The 12070-nt window shown below is 38.5% G+C and overlaps 1 protein-coding gene across 1 annotated transcript in view; it reads right to left on the minus strand.

The window, feature by feature from the left end:
* Positions 1–12070, minus strand: part of PCLO (piccolo presynaptic cytomatrix protein) — a gene marked incomplete at both ends in the record, with an annotated part of 378928 nt that overhangs the window by 181207 nt on the left and 185651 nt on the right. Inside the window, 2 exons of the mRNA XM_082309114.1 lie at positions 121–2135; positions 2511–7572. Of these exons, the coding sequence (XP_082165240.1) occupies positions 121–2135; positions 2511–7572 (7077 nt within the window). The remainder of the gene's footprint in view (positions 1–120; positions 2136–2510; positions 7573–12070) is intronic.

Genomic DNA, 12070 nt, shown 5'->3' on the forward strand with positions numbered 1-12070 from the left:
AAAAGACTACATACACAGATATTGCAAATGAGTGTGTCAGCCCTCATGCTGTACTGATAGCTGTAGAATTGCATATTAAAAAAAAAAAAAAAAAAAAAAAAGAAAGCAAATACTTCTTACCATGAAACCCTCAGTGTACTGAAACTGAGCTCTGGAACTGTCTTCTGCTGTGGGACTCAGGGGCTTAGGATCAGACATAGAGCGTTGCATCATCTTTGCTGCCTTTGGGCTTGATGGAGGAACCTTGGCAATGTCAGCATGCAGCATCTTCTGAGGGCTGAGGTCATCAGTGATGGGTTTTTCATAGGGTACAAATGCTGACTCTATAACTTTGCTTGGTGAAACAGGTGAAATGGGTGAATAGAGAACTTTGGGAGATTTGGGAGGGGAAGGGACTACCTGCAATGTGGAGTCTGGACGAAGGTGGGATGAGTACCCTATCTCTAATGGTGTTGGGCGTTTTTTATCTTTCTGAGGAGATGAAGCTGACAGATATTGGGGACTTTGCGTATCTGACTCTGTCTCTGTTTGACATCCCAAACTTTCTCCTTTATATGTCTTTTCTGGAGCTGAAATGTGCTTTATGATTTCAACCTTAGCATCCAATCGGGCCCTGACTGAAGGTGTTCTTATTGTTCCTACAGGTTCTGTTTGTACTGAAATCTCTGCCACTGTCTGAACTGCAATACTAGATACTTTGGAGAATTGTTTAGCTTTGTCTGCCTCAGTGGTACTCTCACTGTATTTCCCTACTCGAGGCTTCCTTCTGGATCTGCTAGAAAGATCCCATTCATCTTGATCTTCATCATCTGTCTGAACACTCGTATCAACACTCTTCTTACTTCTCCGTCTCCTGTTTGTGTAACCTCTGTCTGCTCCGTCTTCATCATCAGTTTGCACTCCACTGTCCACGATCTTTTTGAAGCACCGGGGCTCTTCTTCCAGGGTCTCCTCAAGCTCCTCATATGGACCACGTAATTTTGGCATAGAACTTCTCTTTTTTAATTGCTTCTCCTCTCTAACATCAATATCCTTTAGAGACATTTCTGAAACAGAGCTTAGGATACCAGACCTAGGTATGTATTGGGTAATGCCATCAGACTGAACTGTATACCATGTTTGGCTTTGTGGAATTTCAATACCCAGCACTCCTGAAGCCGTAGTGGTTGCATCATCAGTAGGCCAAAACTGGCCATTTTCTGTGGTTGCATACTGTCCTTCCAAAAGTGTTTGATCTGTGGTAGTTTGTGGCGAGCCAGTTCCTGAAGGGTCATAACCATACTGATATATTTGACGAATTTTTTGCTCCTCTAACTGTTGGTGGAGCTGCTGTTGAAGTTGTTGGAATTGTTCAAGCTGCAACTGCTGCTGGGCTAATGTCTCCTGCCTCATCATAAACTGAGCTTGTCGTTCCTCCTCTTGCTGAAATAAGAGATGATGTTTCATGGATTGCAACTCCTCAAGCTTTTTTTGCACCATAAACTTTTCTTGTTCCCTAAATCTCTGAATTTCCTGACGTTCCCATTCCAGCTCTTCTGCAAAGCGCTGCTGCTTAATTTTCTCAAGCTCAAGAAGTTCACGCTCCAAATCAAGCTGCTGCTGTTTGCCTTCTTCAGGGGCAATGAGAAGAGCAACCTCATCTTCAATTACATCTGTATAAACTTCAGATGCTGTAGTTAACGCTGGTATCAAGTTGGTTGGCTCAGTAGTAATAGTTTCTATAGTAAGAGGTGGTAACCCTGTCTCCATATCAATGGCAGTAATTGCACTATCTTTTTCAGCTGCCACTGTTGTCAAGAAACTGTATGATCTTGGGAGCGGTTGATTCTGTTGCAAAGTTGATAAAGAGGGCACCGAGTCAATTGTTTGGAGGGTAGGTAAATCTCTGACAGAAGTACTGAAAATAGAACCGGGTTGTGTAGTGATGGCAAATGTGGATGGGATTGGAGTTGCTACTGAAGAATAAACAACACCATTGGATGATCTTAAAACACTTCCAACGCCAAACTGGGAACCCAGAGATGATACCATTCTTGCTTGGGAATACTGTGGTGTACTGAGCCCGATGCCAGAAATCACCTGCCGAGTCTCTGGATAAGGACCAGTAGTCTTGCTTGAGTAATCCATAACCTCACCTGAAATTACAGGGCAAAGTTACAGTCCAGTCCCACAAAAGAATGCTGCTTTGTGGATTCTGAAAGTCATCCCATCTTGATGAATTAAATGGGGAGGGGAAACTGCATGCAAATCTTCAGGTTAATGATCTACTTTAGATGTGAAGGAAACAGCATTTCTGAACATGCAGGCACATGCAGGCACCTCTGTGCAAAACACATATGTAAAATGAAGAAATGAAAAACATGTGTAATCCAGAATAATTTGTAACACTGTCCAAAAGAAAACAAAACAACAGAAGGAGGGGAAAAATAATTAAAAAAATCATCCTGAAATGAGGTGAGGAACATCAAAATTATATTTCAAAGAAAGATCTGCTGCTGTGTCATACTGACCTGTAGTAACTCTTCCAGAAGTAAGATCTACTGCTGCATCAGTTGCCCCAACTCGATAATCAAAACTATTCTTGCTTTTGTATGCAAACAGTCCAGCTTCTGATAAATTTGTGTCAGACATAGATGGTTTCATACCTCCCATTCCTCGGTAGCCATATGACCCTGAACGATCATACTGATAATGGTCATCTCTGTAACCAAAACGATCTTCAGGAAGTGTAGTTGGTGGCTGCTGTGCTGTACAGCTCCTACCAAATGGCAATTTATAAACCATATCACAGCAGACAGCTCTTCTTCCTGCAGTCAGATCCACAGGCTTTTCATCATCTTCTATTACTGTTGTTATGATACCTGAAGTAGTTTCATCCATTGTTACTACTGTTCTGTGGGATTTTGTAGTGCTAAGGTCAACTGCTCCACTCTCCATCGGCTCTTGAGAAGTTGAGAGATCAGTCCAACCATTTGTCACACCAACAGGTGGTACAGTAACAGGCCTTGTAGTAGCCCACGTCACTGCATGTGTTGAAGTACCTAGGGATAAATTTATTGGCACTTCATGTCTACCTGCAGAGAATGCCTGGCTGCCTGCTACTCTGTATGCAGGCTCAAAATGTTTTGATGTTGTTAGCTGAAGCGGCGTTGTCATCGCATGTCCCAGATCCACAAGGCTGTCTGTACTGGCAGTGTAGCTTACAGTGGCAGTGCAGGTCATTACAGTTACTGTCTCAGTGACGACAGACAGAGAAGGATCGGCAACACACGCAGTGCTAAGATTTATTATAGCTGGCTGGACAGTACTTACTGGCCGCCCACATGTATCACTTGCTGGCATTTGCCTTCTCACGTCCATGGAAACAGCAGACAGATCCATACAGCTGTCTCTCATTTCAATATCCATCTTAGTTAAAGTGCGAAGATCTATGACATCACCCAAAGGATGGAATCTTCCATTCTCTCTATACCTGGGTTGATCTACTATATGTAGTGGCTCTGGAGGTATAGTAATAGCAACACTACCTAAACCAAAACCAGGCACTGGGCCCTTACCCACAGACACTGTGGTCTTGGTTACCTCTGTTGTTACTACTTCTGGTTTTGAACTAGGTATTTTTTCAAAAGTTGATTGTGTTGTGACAGGAATAGTTTGCAAAGCACCTGAAATATACATACTCTGATCTGCCATACTTTGAATTTCCATAGTTTTCATGGATGGAGTAAAAATTGGCTGCATAGGCTGGGGAATCTGTTCTTTAGAAGGTGCTTCTAAAGGCCAGCTGGTAACAGCCTGACTAGTTATAGCTTCTGTGGGAGTTCCAGGCTCAGATGGCAATGTGATGACAACATAGGTTTCCTGTGAGGGTTTTGTCAACCTTGGTGAAGATTTGTTAGAGTGTGGAGACAAAGGGGAAGTGGGAGACGCTATTTTGTATTCAGCTGCAGAGACCAAATTCAGAGTCATACTTGAAGTCAACGACAAACCTATTGGTTTGGGCTGTGTTTCTGCTGGCTTATGAACAGCTATTGGGAGCGGAGGAACTGCTGGCTTAGGAGCAATTGGAGGTTTAGTGACTTCAGAAGGCCTGTGACTGAAAACAAGCCCTGCTGGAATGGAGGATGGTTTGGGTGGTACAGGAGGTGGTGTTGGGGTGTATGTTTTTGTGATAGGTACCACATGATTCTTTAATACAGCTGTGGACTCTAGCGTTGGAACACTTGTGACTGAAGGTACCACTGTGGGAGCTGTTGCTGCTGGGGTCTTAATTTGTGACTTCTTTTTGGGATAAATGGCTGGCTTGGGTAAAATAGGTGGAGGTAATGGTGGTGGAGGAGGTGGTGGAGGAGGAGGAGGCGGGGGTGGAGAAGGTTGTGCAGGAGAATCCAAAGAAGAGCTTCTAAAAAGCGAGAATACTTTGGATGTTACAGCAGGAGCTGCGGAAGGCACAGAGACCATGCTGGTCTTACTTACAACACTGGGAGTAGGTACAGAAGATGTTTCTGATGCAGGCTCTGTAACTGGTACTGACGCTATACATACAGGTGGTTGCTCAGATGTAGCACTAGTCAAATTAATCCTTGTCATATCAACACCCAATTCTTTGTGTGAATCTTCATGATGAATTTTGACAATGCCAGCCTCTACTGTACTTTTCATTTTTCTAGCTGCTTCCTTTTCTGCTTTGGAGGTATCAAAGGTATCAGTTGCATATTGCTTGGGTTTTATAACTGTAGTTGCCACTACTGAAGGTGCAGTTTCAGGCAAACAAACTGCAGCTTGATCCACACTTTCCATATCTGATGCTATAGATGGCTTTTTAGTGGCTTCGGCAATAAATTCATAAGGCATGCTCACTTCAGAGTACTCTTTAGTAGATGTTAAGGGAACTTCAGTTATTATCCTGACACCTTCAGAATCTGCTAGTTTACTTAAAGCATCTGCTGTATCTACATAACCTGTCGTTGCACTATCTATAGGCGATGAACTATCTGTGGTACAAACCGAAGATGTGGATGATGTTAAGGAAGCTGTATCAGAAGGTAAAACTGATGCAGCACCTTCTGATGTCTCAGAGTATGTCAACATTGATGTTTCATGAGAAATTATTTCTTGAATTTCTCTGGCATAATCTGTTAAGTATTCATCTTCAATTTCCTCTGCTGTAAAATGCTGTGTTATTTTAACATCTGGAATAGAAAGTGCTGTGCTACTGACAGGTGATACATCTGAGATTGCTGAAGTAGTGCTTGATGTTAAAGATGTACTATCGACTATTTCTCCAACACTAGGTACCTTTGTATCAGATGTGGGAACGAAACCTGAAGTAGGTTGTGTTGGACTGGACCCAGGGGTTAGCTGCATTCTCTGTCTTTTCATAAGCTCTTCATAAGCAGCTTCTGCATCTAACAACTGCTTTTCCTCAGTGGTGGAAGTTACTGTGCTGTCTAATACAACTATTTCATGACTTTCTGGGATAATATAAGAACTAGAAACAATATCTTCTTGAGGCACAATAGAATGTAAAGTCTCAACACTATAGTAGTCTTTCTGTAGATCAGTAATTTTCTGTGGCTCTTCATAGATCTGTTCTGAAGCTCTTATTTTTTTCTCTTTTCCTCTCTGTTGTATATATTCATTGCTCTCATCTTGTCTCATTACAAGATTAGTATCAATAGTTCCATTGTAAGTATCCTCTACTAAAGATTCATAAATATAATCCTCTATTAGCATTCCACCATATAAAGATTCTTTTTCAAATACTTCATCTTTTTCATTTGAAATTTGAAATGGCTTGGACTTATGGGTCTTATGCATCATCTCCTCATATACCTCTTCGGCACTTTTCAATGTCTTTTGAACACTTTCTTCTTTTGGGAGTCCAATTGGTTGTTCATCTGTTGGTGAGTATAGAGAGACAGCAGTAGGCAATTTGTAAACTTTTTGTACTTCTATTATTTTTTCTGGGCTGATTTCAAATCCTTCAGGGTCTGACTCAATACTAGGTGAATATTCAGAACAGGAAGATCTGTGCAGCTCTTCCATTTCTGCTGCCTGTCGTAATTCTTCTGTTGGAGATGCATCTTCAATGGGAGAAAGATTACTTGGTGGAGTCTTTGGACGTTCCCTTCTTCTCTGAGCTCTTAGTTCATCCTTGTCCTTTTTAGATTTTTTGCTAGAACTTTTTCTTTGTTGCTGTTCTAATTCACGCTGTTTCTCTTGTTCCTTTAGCAGTTCTTCCTCTTCCCGTAGTTCTTCTTCTTCTGAAGAATCTTCAATAGTTGGAAGAAGAGGACCATGTGACCGATGCCTGGCTTTGCGCTGTTGCTTGCTCTCCCCTCCCAGTTTTTTGTGACTAGGACTGCTGTCACTATCTTCATCAAGTGATGACACTGAAGTAGGAGATGTACCTGGTGTGAAACTAGAAGCATGTAAACTAGAAGACCCTTCTCCTCTAGATCTATCTTCTGGTGAATCTGTAAGACTCTCCATCTCTAGCTCAGGCTCTTCATCAAAATACAACATACTTTTCTGTTGTTCAGATGCCTCAGAATATTTGTTTGTTATGGTACTATTTAACTCTATTGTTTTGAAACGCCGAAGGCCTCCTCCTCCAGTTACTGCAAGTTCTTCACCGTCTTGACTTTTAGTTTCCCTGTATTTTGGCTCTGGGCTTTCATCAAAAGTCTCATCATCGTCATCGTGCCATGAATGTCGTCTTCCTGCATCCTCATCATAGCCTGCACTACTTTTCCGTGCCATTCTTCTATGTTTTCCAACTGTTCCTTTGGCTTTGCTTTTCACTTCCTCTTTCTTTTGGCTTTCAGTTACACTGATCTCTTTGAGTTGACTTCTAATGAATTCATCATCTTCAGAAGCTGAGGCATCTTCATCAGCACTCATCTCTATAATCTGTTTTCTAATGAAGTCTTCCTCATCACCTGATCCCTGACTGTCATCTCGTTTGTACTCATCACTGCTTGAAGAACCAACACTGGCTCTTCTTTTTCTCCTTGGGACAGGTGAGTTTTCACTCTCACTGCTGTCTTCCACAGAATCATAGCGTTGTCTTCTTGCCAATATGTCATCTCCTTCCTCTTCTTCCTTGTAGTCTGCCCGGGAGGAAGCACTTCCTTTGCCATCTTCTACAATGGTTCCTTCACCTTCTTGAATAGTGTCTAAGTCTTCCTCATCTGAACTGTAAGATTCCGGAGTGACTGGCAAAGGCTTTGTTTTATGTTGATCCTTTGTCTGTTCACTGTACGTTTCATAAAGCTCTTTGCTTTTCGCAGATTTTTCATCAGAAAGTGTACTTGCCTGAGCTTCCAAAATAGACAGTACCGTACTTTCCAATTTAGCTAAATCTGAGGGGCTTGGTGGACTTTCTTGTGAAATAGTGTCTTTTTTATTAGATTTTCTGAGTAAATCCTTTTCATCACTGGGGATATGACTTGGAATTTCACCAAGTGAACTTGATATCCCATCAGAAGAATACCCGGTGTCACTCAGACCTTGTGGACTTTTCTGTTGCTGAGAGCTTGATGTGTCTGATTTGTCATCCTCCTTTTCCTAGAAAAATAAATACATATGCGTGTGTATATATTTATATATAAATTCTTAATGTCTCCAGCCAATGACATACATGTGATTTTTTTTCTAAAAGATGAATTAATGTCTCAGATGAAAAATTATGATGCCGAGAAGAATTATATGAAACCATAAAAGACTGAACACTAATTTTGTTATTCAAAACTATTAAAATAATACAAAAAGTTCCTCAAATTTTGACTTTTTGCATTGAATCTAACTATGCCTTGCATGGCTGTCCACACTGGCAACTGATTTTATTTGCTGTGAGATGATCTTCTATTTTTCAATATAAACAAACAGTGTATGTAATTGTTTTCAGAACACTTATTAATGATAATCTACCATTTGTTCTCATATGCATGGGACAAGTTGTTTGGGGGTCAATTTAAACGAACATTTTAACTCCCTATGTTTCAAAACTGCCTACATAGTTCTAGATACAATGCAATATAGCTTGCCAAACGCCAGCCTGCAGTATTTCTGGGTGCTGCGCCTTTTTTTGCCCATTTAATCTTGTATAATCATTTAGCAATATGTCAATCTTCTCAAATTTTGGGCTTATGGTTTCATTTTGTTGATTTAAGTGTTACACATTCTAACATGCAATGGAATACATGGAGTACTGAAGCATGATTTAATGCAATTTGGAATGTCCCCATATCTACAGTTCGGCACTGTACAAATATTTTCTGAGTACTTCATGAAAAAAAAAGTTTCCCCGTAAATTTGTCATGCAGAGGTAAGCTGCTGGTAGGGAAGTGTGATTGCAGGGAGGAAAGCACAATGGTCAGGTATTGATCAAAGGAAATAAGGAAGCAAACAAGGCAGGCACACCTGACTGAGCATCATAACCAATGTTTTCCTTCTCATCCCTAATTAAACACCCTTAGTCATTCTCCTAGCTTCCAGATCCTTCTACACCATTCTGTATGACAAGCACCTCTATCTCCTTCTTTAGATAACAAAAATACCAAGAATATCCTACATCAAGTATTTCCACGCCAGAGTTGCCCTCCTGCTCCTCTCAACTGTGAAATGCTCTGTACTTAGAGAAAGTACCTCACCATTCGGCTAACAAAACAGCTCACTCCCCAAATGACAGGTCATCTTAGCTGTCATCTTAGCTGACAATCTTATGAAGTGTCCCCACCTCCCCTAGTAATTTGAGAACAAGCATTCCGAAGTCTCCTGATTTTAAAAATATGATGTGATCTTCATATTTGTTATGGCCCTCAATAATACACGTAGGTAGCATTTATCAACTTTGCTAATCTAAGTCAAGGATTTCTCAAGTACAGCAAACCACTTATTTAAAGCTTTAATTTATCAACTTTCTTGGCAATATGCTCAGTTAAAAAAAATACTGTGGAGTAAATATATTAAGAAAATTATGACAATGGTTAATTATAAAGGTACATTCACACTCATGTTAAGTTGCTAGCAATTACAAGTGTTTTCAGAAGTTTATTCCTGCTAAAGTTATATTTAATGCCAAAATATCATAAACCAAATATTTGTTATTGTCAGTTATTTTATTTTTAAAAACCAATCACATTTTTTCATTATTTAATTTACATTTAAAGTACCTGTTACAGCCTATATACATATCACTGTGCACATAATCCTACATTAAAACACTAATATTAATATTAATATTACAGTAACCTACTAATTAATATTTTACTAAGTAATCTCCATTTCACAGGTGTGATTTATTATACGCTTTGCAAAAGCAAATACTACCTTGAATATAAACTACATCTGTTCTTACCAATATTGCACCCAATATGATAAATCCAAATATCTGATATCAGAGCACAATCCATTGCAATTAAAAATAAAATATGAGAACAAATATTTCTACGGACAACTCTAATGATAAGGCTGTGATTAATATATAAATATGGAGAAACCTATAGTACTCCAAACAACTTCGGGAAGTCATCACCACTTAAACACTTCAGCACTTATTATTCTGAAAAATGTGCTCTTGGATATTCTCCAGCCCTTACGACAGAATTATATATACTCTTCATAAAAAGCCAGCAATGAAGCATAGTTAAAAATTTTAGGTTTTGTGTATTACATTTACATTTTTGTTTCCTTTATTAAAGAAGAAAGTGTTTAAAGGGTATTTATTGGGCTATGTTTTAAAAAAAATACACATTTCATTAAAACCAAAGGATTTTTCCATCTAGAAATATCATGTCCCTCCCTAAAATTTCACCTATTGATTATTATTTTTTATTTTATTTCCAGTATGTTCATACTTATAAAGACATACCCAACCAAACACACTGTGATCAATTTAGATGAGCTACTAGAAAACCCAAACATTGCTCAAGCTCAGAAGGTTTCCTAGGAGCTGATGGACAGACTGTGTCCAGCTAGTGAAAGTGAATCTGCCAGATCTTGGTCCTCCACAGGGAGATGAAGTGATACAGCGACTTGTAAAGCAGAGACAGAAGGTGTCAACTAAACAGTTAAGCTCAGAAACAGGTAGACAACAACTGGTCATGGAACAACTTTAGCCATTCTCCTTGTGATTTGCGATGGTGCCATTATCTGTGAGTCCAATGTGTAGTACCTACTCGATGACCCAACTAGAGGAGATGGTAATGAGTATTGCTATTGCCCGCCCTGTTGCTGAACCTCAGTGTATGCCATAACGTCACTGCTATGAGTAACAGGTAACTGAATATGGGAAAGACCACTATTTGTACAGTAAGGAGAAGGAAAAGATCTACAATAAGGCGGGACGTCTTTTATCACTAGAAATAAATGTGATGAGAAAATTCAACTTTCTTTTTAAGGCTACCACAATATGAATACATTTTCTATCATTTTGGTATATATAGTTGTCTGCCCTGTGATACATCATGTAAAAATTATCCTGCACATCATGTTTCGAGATCATATGCATGTAACTTACAATAAATAATATTTGGTCTTTGTACTTTTTTTCTCTATTTCCTACAGCCTGAGAAGATATTGTCATTAGCTACATCTAGTCTTAAATGACTGGTAATTTATTTTCTACAGGGTTGGCCATCACATACACAAAGACAGCATCATTGTCAAACTTGTAAACATGCCATAAACGTAGGATTTTTAGAAGAATAACAAAACATTGCAGAAACAATGTTGCTAAGGATCATATACATATTCAACAATTCTTGGAGAATGAAAAATGTATTTTAATCAATAAGAAAAAAACTCGCTTTTTTCTTGTAAAGTAGGAATTACTTTGGCATACGTATGAATTACTGGGCTTTTCTGAGTAGCTGAATGGCATTTTTTCTGAAAGCTTGCCTACTGTGAGTTTTTAATACTGGACAAATTTAGCTCTAATACAGACATTGATGGGAAGATCTTATTGAGAAATGAGGAACAAGGAGACTTATAAAACCTGCAAGCTGGATAAAACTGTTTAAAAACAGCAAATGCAACCTCTTTAACTAATGGCAAAAATGATCTAATGTAGGATGTATTTGTACTGTTCTAGTGGCATTTCTACAATGTAAGTGTCACTACATCATACAACTATTTTGCATTAGAAGATTTTGCTTTAGAAGTGTTATTTATTCTTACACTTCTGCATTTTTAATATTATTATTTGAAAATATAAAACTTAGTGCTTTAAAAAGCCCCACTGGTTATCAAATCCAATCAGAACTCTATTAAAAGAAAACTGTGATTAAAAAAAAAAAAAAAAGTCTTGTCAGTTTCTTAAATTATTTATAGCTAGCAAGATTACATTCTGTTGCACAGAACAGAAATTTTATTTTGCAAAGAACTCATGATTTTTAAAAGGTCATTCTGTTTACAGAAGAAGTAAAGATATCTGCATTATCCAAAAAAAAAAAGTTTCAGAGAGTGAAAAGACGACTTTGGTTGACTAAACTGTTTAATCTGTATTTGAATTTCATATTATCAAAATGAAACATTTTATTTGTGTCCAGAAAAACTGCTTACAGAAAAGTTTTTTCCTCCTTATTCTGGCTCCCTGGTCTGTGTTTTGTCATTAATGGCATGTGTTAGAATAATGATGTCAATTCACAATATATTAATTTCTACCTGGCTACTCAACCTAAGCACACAATCATTCCTCAGCAAACATAAGAAGATAGTAATAAGGGCACTTATACAATATAGCTGATGTGTTGTAAATATATGTCCAATTTACACCACGGTAATGCGTTCATGTAGATATACTGAAATACTTATATGTTAATTTGTGAGTTCCAAGATGACTGCTTTATACTGACAAACTGTATGTCCAACATGTCTAGGCATCCTTGTTAGAACAGCTAAGTGCTATTGCACATGTGAATAGTCAATATTACAATACGGTTTCTCAGGAAAAAGACCTGTAAATCACGAGCAAGGTCAGCTTATTCTTTAAAACCTTTAAAATCTTTTTGAAGAAATTATAGTTTAAAATATTACTGAAAAAAGAATGTTTTGAAGAAAAAAA

This window comes from Platalea leucorodia (genome assembly GCF_965183815.1).
Source record: "Platalea leucorodia genome assembly, chromosome: 4".
In the NCBI taxonomy this organism is placed as follows: Eukaryota; Metazoa; Chordata; class Aves; order Pelecaniformes; family Threskiornithidae; genus Platalea; species Platalea leucorodia.